At 36.6% G+C, this 21,723-nt stretch overlaps 1 protein-coding gene and 1 non-coding gene across 3 annotated transcripts in view; both read left to right on the plus strand.

The window, feature by feature from the left end:
• ACADM (acyl-CoA dehydrogenase medium chain) overlaps positions 1-11,083 on the plus strand; it is a 277,105-nt gene extending 266,022 nt beyond the window's left edge. For both annotated transcript variants that reach the window (XM_012787789.3, XM_075999408.1), the window contains 5 exons: positions 358-466; positions 4,916-5,056; positions 5,637-5,732; positions 8,966-9,214; positions 10,870-11,083. In XM_012787789.3, coding sequence (XP_012643243.1) covers positions 358-466; positions 4,916-5,056; positions 5,637-5,732; positions 8,966-9,214; positions 10,870-10,941 — 667 coding nt within the window. In that variant the 3' untranslated portion in view covers positions 10,942-11,083. The remainder of the gene's footprint in view (positions 1-357; positions 467-4,915; positions 5,057-5,636; positions 5,733-8,965; positions 9,215-10,869) is intronic.
• Positions 11,084-18,744: 7,661 nt separating this feature from the next.
• LOC142869621 (U1 spliceosomal RNA) lies at positions 18,745-18,911 on the plus strand. Its single transcript, XR_012918216.1, has one exon. It is a non-coding gene; the product is annotated as a U1 spliceosomal RNA (small nuclear RNA).
• The last annotated feature ends 2,812 nt before the right edge of the window (positions 18,912-21,723 follow it).

Below are 21,723 nucleotides of genomic sequence, written 5' to 3' on the forward strand. Positions count from 1 at the left end.
CAATAACAGTATACTATAATAAAAGTTATATAAATGTGTTCTCTCTCTCTCTCAAAATAACTTACTGTACTGTACTGCGAGTAACTGAAACAAAGTGAAATCCCACGGATAAAGGGTGGGACTGGGGGGCAATTACTGGATTAGTTAAGAAGTAGACCTGGGTTGAAATACTAGCTCTTTCATATACTTGGTATGTGACTTGAGAAAGTTTTCAAACCCGTCTGATTCTTCATTTACTCACTTATAAAATAGGGGTGATAATAATTGGGTTTATTGGGAAAATCAACTGAGATAACAATCACCGTGTATTTTTTGCTGATATCATTATCACCATTTTCATATGTTTATCTATATTAGGTATTTTTTATTGGCACGTTCTGATCCAGATCCTAATGCTTCTGCTAGTAAAGCCTTTACTGGATTTATTGTGGAAGCAGATACTCCTGGAGTGCAGATTGGAAGAAAGGTAAAGTGTATATCAGTGATTAAGGCCTCAAATATTAATATTATTTTGCCTACAAATTCCAAAATTACTTCACTTTCCCTTAATGAAAACATTTTGTTTGTATTAAGGTGGAATAAAAATAAAGCTCTATTTTGATGACATAGGGTCAAATAGTCTATATGTTGCTGAAGATTTAAGAATATTCATTTCAAGTCATTTTGAAAGAGTGGCCATTGTGGTGCCAACCTATGGAAAATGCTAATAACAGTTGTTAAGGACAATGTATTAGAAATCAAACTATCATTTATATTGCCTGCCTGATAATAAGGGTTTTAGATATTTCAAAGGACTTTCCTACCCTTTTTTCCATTGGATCCTCACAGCAACCTTTTGGTAGGGTAAGTGGCATTATGCCCATTTTATGGATTAAAACAATGTGACATAAATGGATTACCCAAGGCCATACAACACTAAGGCTATGCCTCAGAACAGTGTAAGGGAATGTCAAAGAGCCTTAAATGTGGAAAGGCAAGACAGTTTTATTTAAATAAGAAAAGGTAATTTAATATATTTGAAAGGGTTGTAATCTGCATATGTGGAGATAATGTACCATTTCAAATAGGCTAAAGAGAAAAGAGTTTAAAACTTGATTATCAAAGGAGGAAAGAAATGAAGTCATTAAAGTAGTCCTAATGAGACCTAACAATGCATGATTTAAGATTATAACTCGGAGAATAGGAAGAGACACAATTTTACACTGTAAAACTCTTTTTTGCCAAATGGGTTTTTAAAATAAAAGGCTATTAATGACCAAATGGTGTTGTATCTAGGGCAAAGGAAGAATTTTGAGAGTTAACTAAGAGTTACTGAAAGTTATATGAATGTATTAATCTGGTCAAATATTAGAGTAGGGTGGCAGAGCCTGAACTGGAAAAACTACTTTGATCAAGTTAAGCAAATTTCTAAACCAGTCATGTATGTTTGTAAAATCCCATTTTATTTAAATCCATCAGAATCTTTCTGTTTTATCCAAGCCTCTTTAAAATGGAAGCATGTTGCTATAGTATAAAGGGGTAACTTATTTTTTAGGTCACAGAATTTTAAAGGGAGAAGACATCCTACATATTATTTACTTCAGTCTATTCACTGAGCATTGAAACTGAGATCCAAGTGAAATGATTTACCCAAGGTCACAAATATAAAACCAAGTTGAGATCAGTACTAAGGTCTCCTAGGCACTTGCCCAGTCAGTTTCTGATACTATATTGTGTTGTGTTTTCTTTAGAGAATAGATATTAAAGGTTGATGGTGCTTCAGAAATTAAACTGATGATATTATATCAAGATATAAGTACTAAGAATAGTTGTGCTTCTCTCAAGAAATTGTTTTTTATTTGTATAAGACATAATTTTTCTTAGGGATGGTTGTTGTTAACAAATTCAGGGCCAAATGTATGGCCAATCTGTAGAAAGTGTAATGGACAGAACACTGACACTTTTTTTCAGTAGTAAACCCACTCCTGATTTCATCTTGCTATTTCTAGTCTCATTCTCTTTTTGTACAATTTTCTTCCTTAAATATTTATTGAACTAGAGAGGGTTTTTTGTTTTTGTTTTTTTAATTATTGAGTGCATATTATATGTTTGGCACTATTCTAGGTATTGGGGATACTATATGGCTGCAGCCTGGTATCTGTCGATGGCCTGGTAGGAAAACAGGGCTGAGCATCATCACCTGATTTCTGCTTGTACACCACCACCTCCTAACCCCAACCCCAGTGAAACACTATCTTCCATGAAACCAGTCCCTGGTACCAAAAAGGTTGAGGACTGCTGTTATGTGGATCACAGTATTTTCTCTTTGTATCTGAGAAGTGGTCTAAGATACTAGAGCTTATTAACTTATGAAGACAAAATAGGCCTAATGTGATAGCTCATGCGTGTAATAACAGCATTTTGGGAGGCTGAGGTGGGAGGATCACGATCATTTTAGCCCAGGAGTTATTAAAGCCAGCGAATTAAAAGATTAATTTATACCTTTATATTTCCATAGCCCTTGCTTATAAAGGTATAAATTAATCTTTTAATTCGCTGGCTTTAATAACTCCTGGGCTAAAATGATCGTGATCCTCCCACCTCAGCCTCCCAAAATGCTGTTATTACACGCATGAGCTATCACATTAGGCCTATTTTGTCTTCATAAGTTAATAAGCTCTAGTATCTTAGACCACTTCTCAGATACAAAGAGAAAATACTGTGATCCACATAACAGCAGTCCTCAACCTTTTTGGTACCAGGGACTGGTTTCATGGAAGATAGTGTTTCACTGGGGTTGGGGTTAGGAGGTGGTGGTGTACAAGCAGAAATCAGGTGATGATGCTCAGCCCTGTTTTCCTACCAGGCCATCGACAGATACCAGGCTGCAGCCATATAGTATCCCCAATACCTAGAATAGTGCCAAACATATAATATGCACTCAATAATTAAAAAAACAAAAAAGTTTTTTTTCAGGCCAGGCAAGGTGGTTCACGCCTGTAATCCTAGCACTCTGGGAGGCCGAGGCAGGCAGATTGCTTGAGGTCAGGAGTTCGAAACCAGCCTGAGCAAGAGCGAGACCCCGTCTCTACTATAAATAGAAAGAAATTAATTGGCCAGCTAATATAGAGAGAAAAAATTAGCCGGGCATGGTAGCACATGCCTGTAGTCCCAGCTACTCGGGAGGCTGAGGCAGCAGGATTACTTGACCCAGGAGTTTGAGGTTGCTGTGAGCTAGGCTGACGCCATGGCACTCACTTTAGCCTGGGCAACAAAGCAAGACTCTGTCTCTAAATAAATAAATAAATAAAAGGTTTTTTTCCTTAGAGTTACAATGTCTGCAGCTTTCTCTCAAATGATTCAGCATAACGCTAATAGTTATACACACACACACACACACAAAGAACACAAAATGAAGCAAATGTGTCAAAATGTTAATCAGTGAATCTAGGCAAAGGGCATATAAGTATCTATTATACTTCTCTTACAACTCTTCTATTGGTTTGAAAATCTTTAGAACAAAATGTTGAGGGAATATAGCTAGTTTAGCAATTTCTTATTAAGTCAAACATATACTTACCACATACCCAGTACTCCTAGGTATTTTACCCAAGAGAAATGAAAACAAAGACCTATACACAAATGTTCATAGCAGCTTTATTTACTTTTTTTTTATTTTTTTATTTTTTTAGAGCCAAGGTCTCCCTGTGTTGCCCAGGCTGGAGTGCAGTGGCGTGATATAGCTCATTGCAACTTGGAATTCCTGGACTCCAGCAATACTCCTGCCTCAGTCTCCCAAGTAGCTAGTACTACAGGCGCCTGCCACCACTTTTGGCTAATTTGTAAAATTGTTTTTGTAGAGAGGGTCTCACTGTGTTGCCCAGGCTGGTCTTGAACTCTTAGCCTCAAGCAGTTCTCCCACCTCAGCCTCCTAAAGTGCTGGGATTACAGGGGTGAGCCACCACGCTAGGTCTGCTTTGCTTTTATAAGTTAAGAAACTCTGGTACCTTAGACCTGCAGTACCCAACCCCTGGGGCCACAGACTGGTACTGGTACCAGTACCAGTCTGTGGCCTATTAGGAACCAGGCCACACAGCAGGAGATGAATGAAGCGGGCAAGTGAGCGAAGCTTCATCTGTATTTACAGCTACTCCCCATTGCTGGCATCACTGCATAACTCCAACTCCTGTCAGATCAGCAGCGGCATTAGACTCTCATAGGGGCTTGAACCCTACTGTAAACTGCTCATGTGAGAGATCTAGGTTGCGTGCTTCTTATGAGAATGTAATGCCTGATGGGCCGAGGTGGAGCTGAGGTGGTGACGCTAGTGCTGGGGAGCAGCTGCAAATACAGATTATCACTGGCAGAGATGTTTGACTGCACAATAAATATAATGTGCTTGAAACCATCCCCCCACACACCCCCTAGTCTGTGGAAAAATTGTTCCCATGAAACTGGTCCCTGGTGCCAAAAAGGTTGGAGACCACTGCCTTAGACCGCCACTCAGATATAATGAGAAAATATTGTTAACCTGTTTCCCAGACTCACTCCAAAGTACTTTCTTGATATTACATACTTGTAGAGATGTTTAGGCTAATGTTGGTTTCAAAGTTTGTGAAACATCAGAGGGTTAGCAAACTTTTTTTGTAAAGATCAAAATTGTAAATATTTTAGGCTTTGGGGGCCATATGATCTTTGTCACAACTACTCAGTTCTGCCATTGTAGCAAGAAAGTAGCCATAGGTGATATGTAAACAAATAGTTGTGACTGTATTCCAATAAGGCTATATTTACCAAATAGGTATTGCAGGCCATAGTTTGTTAACATCCTGTTTTAGATACTAATAATTGTAGAAAGTCATAAAATAATAGTTAACAGTAAAAATTGATGCTATCTCAAAATATGTTCCTTAAAATATACCAATTTTCTTGTTAGGAATTAAACATGGGCCAGCGATGTTCAGATACTAGAGGAATTGTCTTTGAAGATGTGAAAGTGCCTAAAGAAAATGTTTTAATTGGTGAGGGAGCTGGTTTCAAAATTGCAATGGGAGCTTTTGATAAAACCAGACCTCCAGTAAGTAACATGAGTTGATAATCTTTATAGGATCTTTTATTTATTACATTAAATAAGTAGTTTTAATATTATATGTTTGGTGCTTTGCTTTTTAAATCTATTAAAATTGCTGTGCTTATTAAGGGTGGAGGAGAAAACTGTTGCTTTGTTTTTTAGAATTCTTCAACTTTCTTGCCCATTATATAGAAATTATTTTAGCAAGCGCAAAGTTACTATAGTCGCTGCTAGATTTACAGAGACAATCCACACTTAATTTGATCATTCCTGTTGATATGTACTCATTTCCTGTTCCTTCTTCACTCATTAAGAATATTTCCCCAGGAAGGTTTTCCTTCTTAAACAAAAGGAATGTTTAAAATTTCTCTAGCCTATAATCCTTTGTCTAATAAATGCCTCCCCTATTACCTTTACTTCATAACTAATATAAATTTAAGTGCCTGTCTTCTCACCCCCATTCACTTGTTGCTATAGGTCACCTTCTCTTTGTGTAATCCTTCATTTAGAATCTTAGGCATATAGCCTTATATTGTGTGTTTAAATACAACATGAACTTTCTCTTTATAAAATGTTAAAATACTAGGTTGCAGCTGGTGCTGTTGGCTTAGCACAGAGAGCTTTGGATGAAGCTACCAAGTATGCCCTGGAAAGGAAAACTTTTGGAAAGCCACTTATAGAGGTAATTTTAATACTATGCTTGCTTTGTTAACAATGTAAAGATATTTGTTTTCATCTAAATATTTAGAAATTATTTTTAAAGTACAAACTAATGTATTTCTACTTTGGTAGCAAGAACAAAATGTGGTTTTAACAAGATGGGTTTCAAGAATAGAGTTTTTTAAGACTTTGCCACTAACTATTGGTCACTGGTATACATGACACTATGCTATACATTCTAAATATATTTTCTAATTCTCTCAGTAACCTTTTTTGGCTAGTGTTATCATCTCTGTTAAATATCAGGGAACTGACATTCAGGGACATTAAATAATTTATAAAAGGTCACGCAGATTATAAGTCACAGATCCAGGACTCTATTTAATGCTCCTAATCTATGTTACCTCCCATGACTTTTTTTTTTTAAGATAAGATTTCACTCTTTTGCCACAAGGTAGAGTGCAGTGGTATCATCACAGCTTACTGCATCCTCAAACTTATGTGTTCAAGTGATTCTCCTGCCTCAGCCTCCCAAGTAGTGGGGACTACAGGCATGCCCTGCCATGCCCAGTTAATTTTTTTTATTTTTTGTAGAGACAGGGGTTTCACTGTGTTGCCTAGGCTGGTCTTGAACTCTGGACTCAAATGATCCTCCCGCTTCAGCCTCCCAGAAAGCTAGAACTATGGGTATATGCCACTTGGCTCTGTGTGTGTGTTAAAACTCCAGCTCCTTATCCCATTGGACCCAAATCTGAGTCTGATTTTTTTTTTCCCTCTCCATGTCCATCTCTTCCCATCAGGACTTAAATTCCTTTCTGGAGGCACTTGGAGGTTTCTGTTTCTTATAAGCTCTCTCTCTTTTTTTTAAATCAAGTATTTCTTTTTTAGCTCATTCATGTTGCAAGAACTAAATATGTACATTTTACTAAAAGTTGTTTCAGCTTATTTATAAACAGGCAACAACTATAAATACTATAAGATCTACCATCATCTTCCAGGTCCTCCTTACCAAGTATCTGATGATAACTTATTGTGGCTATTCTTCAACTCAATATGGAATCTTCTTTTATGTTCCCTTTCTTATGGGTTCTGAAGATTTTTTCTTAATAGGTATAGAAGTCTTTGCTTATTACTTAAAATACAGTCTTGTATCATTTGATTTCTACTGAAGATTTGTTTCCCCCTTAAGTACTCTGCAAAATGCTGACTGCCTGCATTTTTAATTAATAGGTATAATGATATAATACCACGTGTCCTCCACTCTGATCTGTGTGTTCTTTGCAACTCCAATCTGCCAGAGTCTGTGTACTCTGTATATAGCATTATGAATAAGAAGGGTCACTTTATACTTGGAATCCACATTTAATTATTTAGCCATTTCATATCTGATATTAGGAAATATACAATGATGTATCACCACATACTCTTCTGTTTTCACATATAAATTTGGAGACAAGAAATGTAAAGTATGTTACTCTCATATGTGGGTGTGTATGTATGAATGTGAAAGGCGAGGTAAAATGGTAGGTATATATTATGTGTACATTTATTTGTGATAAAGCTTATTAGTCCCATCTACATTGTTTTTCTGTCCATATCATTCCAGACTTCTTCATGACGGTGTATGTAGTCTGCTTTATTTTCTTTTATTTAAAATTAAAATAGGCCGGGCGTGGTGGCTCACGCCTGGAATCCTAGCTCTCTGGGAGGCTGAGGTGGGCGGATTGCTCAAGGTCAGGAGTTCGAAACCAACCTGAGCAAGAGCGAGACCCCGTCTCTACTATAAATAGAAAGAAATTAATTGGCCAACTAATATATATAGAAAAAGTTGGCCGGGCATGGTGGCACATGCCTGTAGTCCCAGCTACTTGGGAGGCTGAGGCAGAAGGATCGCTTGAGCCCAGAAGTTTGAGGTTGCTGTGAGCTAGGCTGACTCTAGCCTGGGCAACAAAGTAAGACTCTCTCAAAAAACAAAATAAAATAAATAAATAAATAAAATTAAAATATTAAGTTAACACATTAGGACTTATTTATTACTTCCTAAAAGAAACTGTGTTGTAGTATACATGATATTTTGTCATTTCAGTATAACCAAGTTTTGTTGGTGGTGGTTTTTTTGAGACAGAGTCTTACTCTGTTGCCCAGGCTAGAGTGAGTGCCGTGGTGTCAGCCTAGCTCACAGCAACCTCAAACTCCTGTGCTTAAGTAATCCTCCTGTGTCAGCCTCCCAAGTAGCTGGGACTATAGGCATGTGCTACCGTGCCCAGCTAATTTTTTTTCTATATTTTTAGTTGTCCAGATAATTTCTTTCTATTTTTGGTACAGATGGGGTCTTGCTCTTGCTCAGGCTGGTCTTGAACTCCTGAGCTCAAATGATCTGCCTGCTTCGGATTCCCAGAGTGCTAGGATTCCAGGCGTGAGCCACCACACCGAGCCCCAGCTTTTGCATTGTACTTAGTTATTTTCATTCTATTTTTACCATTTCTCTGCCTCTTATTCTTATTTTGTAAGGAGCTGATTTATATATAGATTGGGTCCATTATAATAAGAGAACAGAGCTTTTTTTAAATTTTTTGGTATTTTTTTTAAGGGATAGTATAGAATGGTACTCTAATCAGAGCTCTCATTCACTACAGTGTTTATTATTGTTATTACTTCTCTCTGTAAGTAAATAGCTATGCCTGCTACTTATCCTTGTCTTGCTTAACCTGCTGCAGCTAAAGAAAGCTGCTGAGGCCAGCGTGGTGGCTCAGGCCTGTAATCCTAGCACTCTGGGAGGCTGAGGTGGGCACATAGCTTGAGGTCATGCCCAAAATGCATACCTTCATTCCAGTCATGAGCAAAGAATATCAAACTGAAATTGAGGGAATTTTTACAAAAAATAACCAAATTCTTTAAAAGTACAAAGTTATGAAAGACAAGGAAAGATTGAGGAATTATTGTATCAGCCTGGGCAAGACTAAGAAGAAATAACTAAATTTAGTGTGTGATCCTGGAACAGAAAAAGAACACTGGTGGAAAACTTGGCCAAATTTGAGTAAGGTCTATAATTTAGTTGATAATATTGTATCTATATTAATGTCCTGTCCTTGATCACTATACTGTTGTTTTATGTTAACATTAGAAGAAACAAGGTATAACTTTGTTGTAAGCCTATAATTAGTTCATAAAAAGTTAAAAAAACAAAATGCCCTAGGAAAAAAACTTATAAGTTTTATCAATAGACATTCTTAAATTGTTTCTTTTTAATTCTAGCACCAAGGGATATCATTTTTGCTGGCTGAAATGGCAATGAAAGTTGAACTAGCTAGATTGAGTTACCAGAGAGCAGCCTGGGAGATTGACTCTGGTCGCCGAAATACCTATTATGCTTCTATTGCAAAGGCGTTTGCTGGAGATATTGCAAATCAGTTAGCTACTGATGCTGTGCAGATTTTTGGAGGCAATGGATTTAATACAGAATATCCGGTAGAAAAACTAATGAGGGATGCCAAGATCTATCAGGTAAGGTTAAAAATGATTTTTATGGTTTGTGAAGGCATAGAGTATTCATAAATGACAGAGTAAATTTCTGATTATTTAGGGATTTTATGCTACTAGCAATAATAAATGACTATCATAGATGGCTGTTAGTTGGTTTTTGGACATAATTAGTAGAAAGAAGAATGTTATTTTTGATTAAGGGTAGGTCTTAAGAGAGAATTGACTAAGTAAATGATACAGACACGTATAGTATGTTTAAGGCTGCGTTGAGTTTTAACATTCTAACTAATTGTAACCCACACTTTTGTCTCAAAAAAATATACATGTCGTCTAAAATTAATTATTTTGTTTTGAATCTTCCCTGATAACTCTTGAATTAATTGAAACCATTACTTGGAGTCAAAAACCAACATGTGGAGACAGTGATATATATGTGTGTGTGTGTGTGTGTGTGTGTGTGTGTGTGTGTGTGTGTGTGTGTGTGTGACTTCTAAATTAAATTGGTGGTTAGAAAAACTTTGGAGTAATTTGGTAAATAAGATAGAAATATGTGTGTTCTCCACTTGTGGGTTAAGTAATTATAACCTGTGTTCCTCGATATCTCTTCCTTTGATTCCCCCAACCCCAGCAAATTATTTGACAAAACCAGTCATTTGAAATCTCGAAGTAAAATCAGAATGCTATCATGAGAAGGAATGTTAGACATAGTCCAACCCTCTATTTAGACATGAAGAAACTGAGGACCAGTTGTGTTTTATTTAAACTCACAAGTTTATATGGTGATATTCTCACTCTCCTAGAGCCTGTGATTTTATTTTATTTATTTATTTTTGAGACAGAGTCTCTCTTTGTTGCCCAGGCTAGAGTAAGTGCCGTGGCGTCAGCCTAGCTCACAGCAACCTCAAACTCCTGGGCTCAGGCAATCCTTCTGCCTCAGCCTCCTGAGTAGCTGGGACTACAGGCATGCACCACCATGCCCGACTAATTTTTTCTATGTATATTAGTTGGCCAGTTAATTTCTTTCTATTTATAGTAGAGATGGGGTCTCACTCTTGCTCAGGCTGGTTTTGAACTTCTGACCTTGAGCAATCCGCCCGCCTCAGCCTCTCAGCTAGGATTACAGGCGTGAGTCACCGCTCCGGGCTGAGCCTGTGATTATTATTACTGTTATCAATCATTTAATTTTTCTCTTCCATCTGAAAAGATGGCTAGGGGTTAGAAGTTTGGAATGGAAAGGAGGGATAACTACTGAAATCCTTCCAGCATTTTTTTCTTTAGCAACTGTTCTTAGATTTAAGAGTAAGAATAGGAAATGACTGAAGGTGACAACTAGTTAAGAATAGTTCAGAAAAGTTGGATAAGTGTTTTAGCAACATTAAACTTTAGTTTTCCTAAGCTTTCTGAAATGTAAATATCCTTTTCTTTGAGTTTTGAAGACTCTTCTCCCGAGTTTGGTAAATGACTTTTTATAATAATATAAACTAATCTTTAGAGAATTGCCTAGTCTCACAGTTTCACAAAGTCAGGTTTCAGGATCTCTATAGGCTACAGACCCTGTAGATAGCTTGATTCAATTTAGTATTATAATGTAGCTTATACTACTGTCCAGAATATTGAATAAATCAAGATATTCATGTACTGAAGATATTTAACCTACACTTGTATTTTTCTTGCAGATTTATGAAGGCACTGCACAAATTCAAAGGCTTATTATAGCCCGTGAACACATCAGCAAGTATAAAAATTAAAGAGATTGCTATAGAAACATGATTCATCATTGAGTAACTAGAACATGACCCACTGTGTAAGCACCAGAAAAGAGAAAGGGCTTTAACATTTTTCCAGTGAAAATAAAAATGAGTACTCTTATACTAGATCTGAAGCAACTGATTCTAATAGTAGTTTGTGCTTTGTTTAACTCTATATGATTTCCCTTTTCTGAAATAGATTTGGTTTTATTGAAATTATTTGTTGTCCTTAGTACCACTATATTATGAATTACGTTAAGCTAGAAAAATACATTTGTTTTGTTGTTTTGATCTCTTAAAATTAAAGTAGCAATCCTAGCACTCTGGGAGGCCTAGGCGGGCGGATCATTTGAGCTCAGGAGTTCGAAACCAACCTGAGCAAGAGCGAGACCCCGTCTCTACTATAAATAAAAAGAAATTAATTGGCCAACTAATATATATAGAGACAAAAAATTAGCCGGGCATGGTGGCACATGCCTGTAGTCCCAGCTACTCTGGAGGCTGAGGCAGCAGGATTGCTTGAGCCCAGGAGTTGAAGGCTGCTGTAAGCTAGGCTGACACCATGGCACTCCCTCTAGCCTGGGTAACAAAGTGAGACTGTCTCAAAAACAAAAAAAAGGTAGCAGAAATTCCTTGGAATTCCATCATTTTTCCAATGGCAGAAAAATAGGCTTATAAAATATTCAGAATGTTCCAAATTTACATTAAGAAAATACTGTAGGATTTGTACACCCTCAAACAACTTATAAGTGACTGTGTGGACTTAATGGCATTATTTTATTAGAGTTCATTTTACTGCAACTTGGAAAGCATTTTCTTTCAGTTTTATACAGGAACAGTAAAACTTTTGATACTCGTATTCACCCATTATACAAGTATAAGAAGCTTCTCGAAAATCTTATTTAATTCTGAGCCCACATTTCACTTGCCTTATTTAAAATAAATCAATAAAGTTTGCCTTAAATTACTTTTACGTGACTCTGTTGGTCTCTACTAGACTTTGGTCTATTGTATACAACCTCATTTCATGTGCACACATTTTGAAAAGGAACTTAAACAAAATTTTTTGGTGTTTATTACCATATCTTTTTGTATTCTTTCCAAGTTCTATTACTTCATGTAATAGTGTATGCTTCATGTATTTATTTATTTTTTTTTTTTTTGAGACAGAGTCTCACTCTATTGTCTGGGCTAGAGTGCCATGGTATCAGCCTAGCTTACAGCCACCTCAAACTCCTGGGCTCAAGCAATCCTTCTGCCTCAGCCTCCCAGTAGCTGGGTCTAGAGGCATGTGCCAGCATGCATGGCTAATTATTTTCTATATATTTTTAGTTGTACAAGTAATTTCTTTCTATTTTTAGTAGAGACGGGGTCTCACTGTTGCTCAGATTGGTGCTTCACATATTAATATTTACCATGATTAAAAAGAGTCATGTTTTGATTCTGAATTGCATAAAGTTACCTACCCATTTTAATTATATTACTAGAGACCTTGGAAAATATAAATACAAAATAATATAGGAACCAAAATATGTGAATTTAATATTTCTTGTAATTCTAAATATCAAATACTGCTAAAATGTGTTATACTAAATAGGGTATTTTTAGACATCACTTCTGATTCTCTATTTCTCTGATATCAAATATGTGTCCTCCACTTCAATTCTATTCTGACACTACCCAGTGTTAGGCTCAATCCCACAAGACTGCCCTCACTTCAGAGGCCAGTCACAAGTCCTGTGTCCCCAAGCTGCATATTTACCTGTTTATTTAGTTATAGATGTTTTTGATAAATGGCTTGAGTCAAAACTGTAAGTGTGCCCATCACCTTAATAGTGTTCACTGTACCCATTAGGTGGGGTTTTTGCCTCCCCACCCCCACTTGATTTGCAATGACTTTTACTTTCCTCTGTGTACTTGTAAGCCCATTGGTTAGTTCCAATTTATTAAAGAGCACATGTAGTGTTTATTTTTTCCATTCTTGAGATACTTCACTTCAGATAATGGTTTTCAGTTCCTTCCAAATTGCTACAAAAGGCATTAATTCATCCTTTTTAATGGCTGAGTAGTACTCCGTGGTATACATATACCATATTTTGTTAATCTTATTCATGAATTGGTGGACACTTGGGTTGATTCCACAACTTTTCAATTATGAATTGTGCTTCAATAAACATTTGAGTACAGGTGTCTTTTTGATGAAATGACTTCTTTTCCTTTGGGTAGATACCCAGTAGTGGGATTTCCAGATTGAATGGTAGGTCTACTTTTAGTTCTTTGACAAATCTCCATACTGTTTTCCATAGGGGTTATATTAACGTAAGGTATCAAACCATAAGAAGTCTAGAAGAAAATATAGGGGAAAACTCTTTCTAGACATTGGTCTAGGCAAAGAATTTATTACTAAGACCCCAATGGCAATCACAGCAGCAACAAAATTTTAAAAATGGGACTTGATTAAATTAAAAAGCTTCTGCACAGCTAAGGAAATAACAGAGCAGATAGACAACCTACAAAATAGGAGAAAATTTGCAATCTACAATTCTAATAAAATGCTGATAACTAGATTCTATAGACAACTCAAATCAGCAAGAAAAAATTAACAACCCCATTAAAAAGTAGGCAAAAGACATGAACAGAAATTTTTCAAAAGATAAATAGCCAACAAACAAGAAAAAATGCTCAACATCACAAATCACCAGGGAAATGCAAATTAAAACCACAATGAGATATCACCTTACTCCTGTTAGAATGGCTTTTATTTCAAAGTCCAAAAACAATAGATGCTGGCACAGATGTAGAGAGAAAGGACCACTTACATACTGTTAGTAGGACTGCAAATTAGTATCTGTTTATTTTAAAAGCTACAACTCAAGCACAGCCAATGGAAGACATGCATTGGGCAAGGTATAAAGAGAGGGGGGAGGTACAGAGCTTCCATGCCCTTTCCTAGCATACCACCTTCCCAGCACCTCTGTTCACCAACCTGGAAACTCCCTGAATCTCATTCAAGAGTTTTCATAGAGCTCGATCTCCATTCTCCCGCTCTTTTCTAGAGGTCAGGGGTAAAGCTTGAAAGTTCTCACCTCTACTAGTCTGCCAGAACTGCCATAAAAAAATACACTGCAGACTGGATGGCTTAAACAGAAATTTAGTTTCTCTCAGTTCTGGAGGCTAGACGTTCAAGGTGCCATCAGGGGTGGGGTGGGGCAGCTCACGTCTGTAGTCCTAGCACTCTGGGAAGCCAAGGCAGAAGGAAAGTTTGAGGTCAGGAGTTCGAGACCAGCCTGAGCAAAAGTGAGACCCCCATATCTACTATAAATATAAAAAATTAGCTGGGTGACTAAAAATATCAAAAAAGCCAGGCATTGTAGCACAAGCCTGTAGTCCCACCTACTTGGAAGGCTGAGGTAGGATTGCTTGAATCTAGGAATTTGAGGTTGCCATGAGTTAGGCTGATGCCACAGCACTATAGCCTGGGCAACAGAGCAAGACTGTCTCAAAAAAAAAAAAAAAGTGCCATTAAGGTTGGTTTCTGGAGAGGTCTCTTCCTGGCTTGTAGACTACTACCTACTTGCTGTGTCCTCGCATGTCCTCTGCATGTATGAAGAGTTGGGGTGGGAGGAGCTTTAATATCTCTTTCTCTTCTTATAAGTCTTATTGGATTAGGGCCTTACCCCTGTGACTCTGTCAGGTTTCAGTTCGAAAATGTCAGTTTTTGACACATTCATAACCAAAGAATAACCAGATGCACCAAAGTAAGGCAAACACGAAAATGAGGTTTACTGAGGAAAGAGAATTATAGGGCAAGGGCAAGATACAGTTTACAAAACATGATATATATGCCACAGATGATGACCGGACCCATTGTTGCACCAAAGGGAGGGCCAAAGGAAGGGCTAAGAGAGACTTGATTACAGTCTGCATCCTGCTTTCTAGTGCGCGGATTGGGACCTCCCTTGTGGTTCAGAGGTCACCATGGAACCACTTTGATTGGCCAGTTGGGAGTTGCATTACTACTCATGGGGGTTGTTCTAGGTCAACTTCTGGACTCTATGGTATCTGTGCCACTTGGCTCGTGGGCTAGAGAGTCCTCTGCATTCTTTTGTAGCTGGCCTACTAAGTTATATATGATTGGCAGATTCGATGCATAGGGTATTTCTTCCTCCCCTAGGTATGGAGAGGATTAGGGTGGGGCAACTGCACCAAGGCAAAGTGCCCACTTTCGTCCCTAGGAGACACAGAATCCCTCACTATCTACCTAACAACTTTAACTTCCTAAAGGCCCTATATCTTAAGTACTGTCACAGTGGGAGGTAGGGGGTCAACACAGGAATTTTAGAGGGACACAATTCAGTCTATGACACCACTCTCTACTCTTTTTGGTGACCAACCCTACGTACCCTCATCCCTTCCCTAAGTTATCTAGAGGCCCCACCCTAAGTTACCTTATTACCATAAACTTAGGAGTGTTTGAAAAAGGCTCATAATGAATAACAAAATGTGGTGGTTAGATATGGGTGAAGGAAAAAAAAATAAAGAAATAAATAACAAGAGATATTCCTATCATTCAATAAATTCCAAGGGTTTTAGAAGCTCTGTGTCAGGAACTGGGAATAAAATAAATTTCTTATAAATTTCTAAATTACCAAAGTAAAAATCGAATCTATTATAAATACAAAATATTTAAACAACTTTTTTCTTCATGCCTAATAATAAAATTGTATTTTAATGGCACAGCTAGAGATTGGTTGAGAGATTTAGAGATTTCTTAATTAAATTGGATATTATATGGAAGTTATAATATAAATAGAATATATACATTTTAAATGCAGATTTGAATTTGCAATACACAAATCCAAAAATTTACTTAACATTTCTAAACATAAAACTTCTAGACATGATATAAATGTACTTGAAAGCCTTATAAGAATATTAAATATTATCCTTGATAATAAGTACTAAGCAATTATATAATTGTATGATAAGCAAGCTTTTTAAGTAACAAACGAACTTTAGCTACTTTAAGCAAAAAAGCAAACAAAACAAACTTATTTTAAATATATTGAAGTGCCTCATGGATCTGAAGGCAAGAATGGAGTCAGTTTCAGGAAGGGATAAGAACCAGAAGAGTAAGTCTTCCGGAGGCCATGAAATATAGTCTTTTTCTACCTCTCAACTCTACTTCTCTGTCATGTTTCATTCATTGCTGCTCTATAGCCTTCCTCTGATTCTTTGTTCTCACTGTAGCATATTTATATATTAGATTGACCACCACATGCATAACTGGCTAGGGCCATTACAGCCAGGATGATAGGTAGAGTCATGTACTACAAACATGATTGTTAGCTGCCTACATCTGTGGATTGATGGTTCCTACAGAAGGCATAGTTTATACGAGATCTAGTATGTTTATGGTGATTTTATTGAATGTTTAAAGAACCTACCCAAGTCATCAACATGCAAAAAGGGAGAAGAGATTATTCCAAGACTCTCCTGAATAAAAGAATGATTGTTGATATGGCTTCTAGAATTATAGCCATTAATTTGAATATATTACCCATGATCCAATAGTACAAAAGATCTTTGGAGATTAAAGAATAAATTCCACAGGCAATAGGGTTTTTTTTTTAACATATGACAGATTATATTTAATTTATTAATGAGAGAACAAGTAAGATGTTAAAACTGATATTAAGAAGAATCTGAAGAGCAGACATAGGCTGTAAGACATGCTTAGAAGAATTTGCTAATATTAATAGATTAACCTATAGTTTAAAATCCTATGGGGCCATAAAATCTAACAAGAGACATATTTTCTACAGAACAGAAATTAATTGTAGTTCAGGTTCACCTGTATTACTTTCCGTTTTCTACAATTTAATTTATACTTTTACAGAGTTGTAAGATAGTCTAACCAATAAAAGAATCAAAGGTATATATTCCCTCAGATAATATGCAGAGGATCCATTAGGTAATACCTAGCACTCTGCTAAAAGGATACCTAGTAATTTCTTTTGCTGGCTTCCAAGTCTTTGACAATGTTTCCTAACAGTCTTTTCCTTTTTTTTTTTTTTTTTTTTTTTTTTTTTGAGACAGAGTCTCACTTTGTTGCCCAGGCTAGAGTGAGTGCCGTGGCATCAGCCTAGCTCACAGCAACCTCAAACTCCTGGGCTCAAGCAATCCTTCTGCCTCAGCCACCCAAGTAGCTGGGACTACAAGTGCATGCCTGGCTAATTTTTTCTATATATTTTTAGTTGGCTGATTAATTTCTTTCTATTTATAGTAGAGAAGGGGTCTCGCTCTTGCTCAGGCTGGTTTCGAACTCCTGACCTTGAGCAATACGCCCGCCTCAGTCTCCCAGAGTGCTAGGATTACAGGTGTGAGCCACCGCGTCCGGCCGAGTCTTTTCCTTTTGATCATAAGGAATCTGCCAAGATTATTCTTGATCACAAAAAGGCAGGTTTCATTAGGTATGGCCTGATTATTTACACAGGTACAGCAAGAGTGTTAATTAACCACATAGGCCTCCTCAAATTTGCTTTGCAAATCCAGAGCCATGCAATACTGAACAATTACTAAGGCCACAGGATTAACTTCTGTCTGAAAGTTTTCATAAGGAACTGTAAATTAGACTTTGAAAAGCCTGTATCACTTGCTATCTCAAAGCTAGGGAACAAAGCTCAAGAAACTCTCCAATAGATTTCTCCTGTAGAATCTAAGAATTTGGGTAAATTTCTCTCCTCAACATCTTTAAAATGCCAGGGTTCCTGCCTGCCAGGCAGTGCTCTTCTTTACCACCTGTAAAATTGGAACCGCTTAAACAAGCTAGGTACCATTCTAGTTTTACCGAGATGGTTTTGTAGGCATTCAGTCTACATACAGCCAACTTTTTTTTTTTTTTTTTGAGACAGAGTCTCACTTTGTTGCCCAGGCTAGAGTGAGTGCCCTGACATCAGCCTCGCTCACAGCAACCTCAATCTCCAGGGTTCAAGCGATCCTACTGCCTCAGCCTCCCGAGTAGCTGGGACTACAGGCATGCACCACCATGCCTGGCTAATTTTTTGTATATATATATATTTTTAGTTGGTCGATTAATTTCTTTCTATTTTTAGTAGAGACGGGGTCTCGCTCAGGCTGGTTTCAAATTCCTGACCTCCAGCAATCCACCCGCCTCAGCCTCCCAGAGTGCTAGGGTTACAGGCGTGAGCCACCATGCCCAGCCTAACTTATTTTTAATAATGGGCTTGTCATAACTGATTAAACGAAAATTATTCTCAAATAAGACACTCTTGGTATGGTGCTGGTTACACAATCAATTTGCTCAATTATATCCTGGTAAAAAGGAGTACACATTGCAATTGAATATTGCCATGAAATATAAGGAGATTCAGTACATGTTTCTGAATTTGGAAAGCTTAGAATCACATATATCATTTTAAAATTTCAGTCTATAAAAGCAGAGTTTATTAAATTGAAGATTAGAAATAGCTTAATAAGAAGTAAGAAGAGCTTCCTCATACACCATAAAAATAGAACCTTATAACTACCTCAATATACCAAAAAATAACCATGATTAAATTTCCCTCATTAGTCCATTCAATCCTATATAATTGTTCTGCTGGAAATTGGGTAAGTGGACTGCTTTTATGAAGAAGTCTGCTTCTAGACTAACAAGAATCCTGGAAATGCTGACTCAGTTTGCTGCGAAAGTTTGAAAACTGTCTAGCTATGTCCATTCAGAAGCCTATACCCAAGAGTCTATTTGAAGTATTTATCAATAGTTCAAAATATTAATAGTTCAAACTTACCTGGCAGGGGAGATACCTTGATCATGAAGGTGGTTTTCCCAGGGTGAGGCTTATCCATTGCATACTGGATGTGCTGACCTCCTGGCAATTTCCACAAATGTGGGAAATTTGACTGCATAATTTGTGGTAGTAGAGGAACTGCATTTGTGCTTCCTGCTGTATTGAAAAAAAAAAAAAAACCAGCAACAAATATATGTATATATCTCCAGTTCAAAGCACCTGGTCCTTTCCATGAGGCTCTAAGACTGTCCCTTTTTGAAGACACAAACTTTTGCCTCTAGCTTATAGCAGAAACTTCAAATAAGCATCAGAGTAAAACCAAAACTCTGTAGTAATCTATCGTAGATGACCAACACTGAATGGTGGTAGTTAATTGCTTTACTCAATATCATAAAGGAAGAGAGTAAAATTCCCTTTTATAGTATAGCCATATTTCTTTGGAAGGGAATATTTTTATTCTTTGAAGAAAAGTACCAGAATATTCAGTGAAAAGTAAGCCTTTCTTAAATCCTATGTCCCACCCATTTCTCCTCATTGTAGGTAGCTGCTTTTGGTAATTGCCTTCACAAATATTATTATATACATATATTTTTACCTTTGTGTCCTAAACAAATAGTAGCATACTACACAGTTTGGTACTTTTTTTTTAATGTTTGTTATCACTTAGTATATTCTGAAGATCTTTCCATAGCAATGTATGTAGAGCTTCTTCATTCTTTACAAAGGTTATATAATAATAAATGGACCAAAATTTATTAAGTTTTTGATAGTCAATTAAAATTTTTATAATCTTTTGCTATTACAAAGACTGCCACTATGAATATCCTTGCACATAAATCATTTCACACCTGAGCAATTATATTTGTAGGATAGCTAGGAATAGAATTGCTCAATGTAATTACAATTGCTAGATTATATGTTCCCTACACATATTTCCCTTTTGCTTACCACTGTAACCCCAAAACCTATAATAATACTCAACACATTCTAGGCATCCAATAAATATCTGTGAAATGAATTTATAGAGTAGGAAGTGAGGTTTCTTTTTCATTCCTTCAGCAGTTACTGACTCAATCTGAATAATGTTACTTTTTAGATCAGATGTTTGCATTATTCTTATTTCAAACACTGCTTTTCCCAAAAGATGTGATCAATCCATCTCTCCCTTGATTTCCAACTGTCCTTCAGAATAGGATCCTTCAGGGTAGAAACATTTCTTACTTGAGCCATTTTCTTAGAAGGCCAGCTATATAGCACATGCTTAATATATGTTTGCATAATGTAGATTTCTGGTCTTTGTCAGAAGCAAATGCAAATATTCTCCAAAGAAAAGCACCTTCAATTTAGGCCCTAATATGAGCTTACAACTACAAATCTCCAAAATAAATAAGGAACCAATTACCATGGGGAAAAAAAAAGTCAACTGAAAATAAAATATAACTGATTTTGGACTTTAATACTCCAGATATTAGAATGATCAGATACACAGTACAACTGGCCCCACATATCCATGGGTTCTGCAACCATGGATTCAACCAACCTCAGATAGAAAATGTAAAGGGAAAAAAATATTCCACAAAGTTCCAGAAAGCAAAAGTTGAATTTACTGCGTGCTTAGTACTATGTTGAATTCACACAAATGAAGTTATATGTATGCAATGTATTGTGTATTATAAGTAATCTAGAGATGATTTAAAGTATACTAGAGGACATGCATAGGTTATATGTAAATACTATGCCATTTTATACATGGGACTTGAGCATTTCTGAGTTTTGATATCTTCAGGGGATCTAAGAGCTAATTCACCATGGATACCAAGGGAAATTGTATAAAATAATGTGAAATGTGTAAAGAAATAAAATGGGGAAAAGGAATACAACAGGGTTCTATAAAAATAAACAGGCAGATCTGAAAAATAATCAGATAGAAACTTTAGAAGAAAAAATATAATTATTGAAACAAAAAACTCATTGGATTGGTTAGCTAGAGTAGGCACAGCTGAAGAGAGAATTAGTGAACTGAAATAGTGTTTCTCAAATTTTAACATGCATAGGAACTACCTTGGAAGATTACTAATATACAGAATGTGATTTGGTAGGTCTTGGGTAGGACTCAGATTCTGCCTTTCTGATAGATCTCAGGGTGATGTTGATGCTGCTAGCCCATGGACTCTAAGTAGCAAAAGGACACTAGAATATAGATATAAAGAAATTACCCAGAATGCATCATAGAAAGACATAAAGATGGAAAATACAGGAGGTTAAGAAATGAGAAGGATGGAATAAGAAAGTCCACTAAAGTTCCCAAAACAGAAAATACTGAAAGAGAGATGCTGCCCCCTACCCACCTCAACATTTGCAGGGCCTGGAGCAAGAACACAAATAGAGGCCCACATATTATATGCCTTAAGATTTAAAAGTTAAAAATCAAGCTAATGAACTGTTAAATATATTCTGTCGTCCAATCTTGCTAATTATACCTTAATGACAACCCAGAAAGCCAGCACAAAACAGAAAACCAATAAAAGATCTTAAAGGCATCAAAAAGGAAAAGAGAAATCACCCACATAACAATTAGATTGACAGATACCTTCAAACAGCAACAATGGAATAATACATTTCAGTTGTTGAGAAAAAGCAACTCCTAACCTAGAATTGCAAACCCACAAAATTCTTTGAAGAATCATCTGAGTGAAATAAAGGCATTTTCAGAAAAACACAACTGACAGTCTTCTACCAACAATCATTCAAGGAAGGAAAAAAATGATTCCATAATGACAATGTGATATGCAAGAGGAAATGATTAAGTGATTTGATAAACTATGTAGGTAAAAGATTGGCCTGTATTAGATGATGATGATAATAAATATTTATGAAGTTAAAAAAAAACGTAACTAAAATACTAGAGAACAAGTCAAAAGGAAGGTGGGGTGATTAGAATGTTCTAAGGTTCTTGACTGGTGGTGGTGGC

This window comes from Microcebus murinus, chromosome 2, assembly GCF_040939455.1.
Source record: "Microcebus murinus isolate Inina chromosome 2, M.murinus_Inina_mat1.0, whole genome shotgun sequence".
Lineage (NCBI taxonomy): Eukaryota > Metazoa > Chordata > Mammalia > Primates > Cheirogaleidae > Microcebus > Microcebus murinus.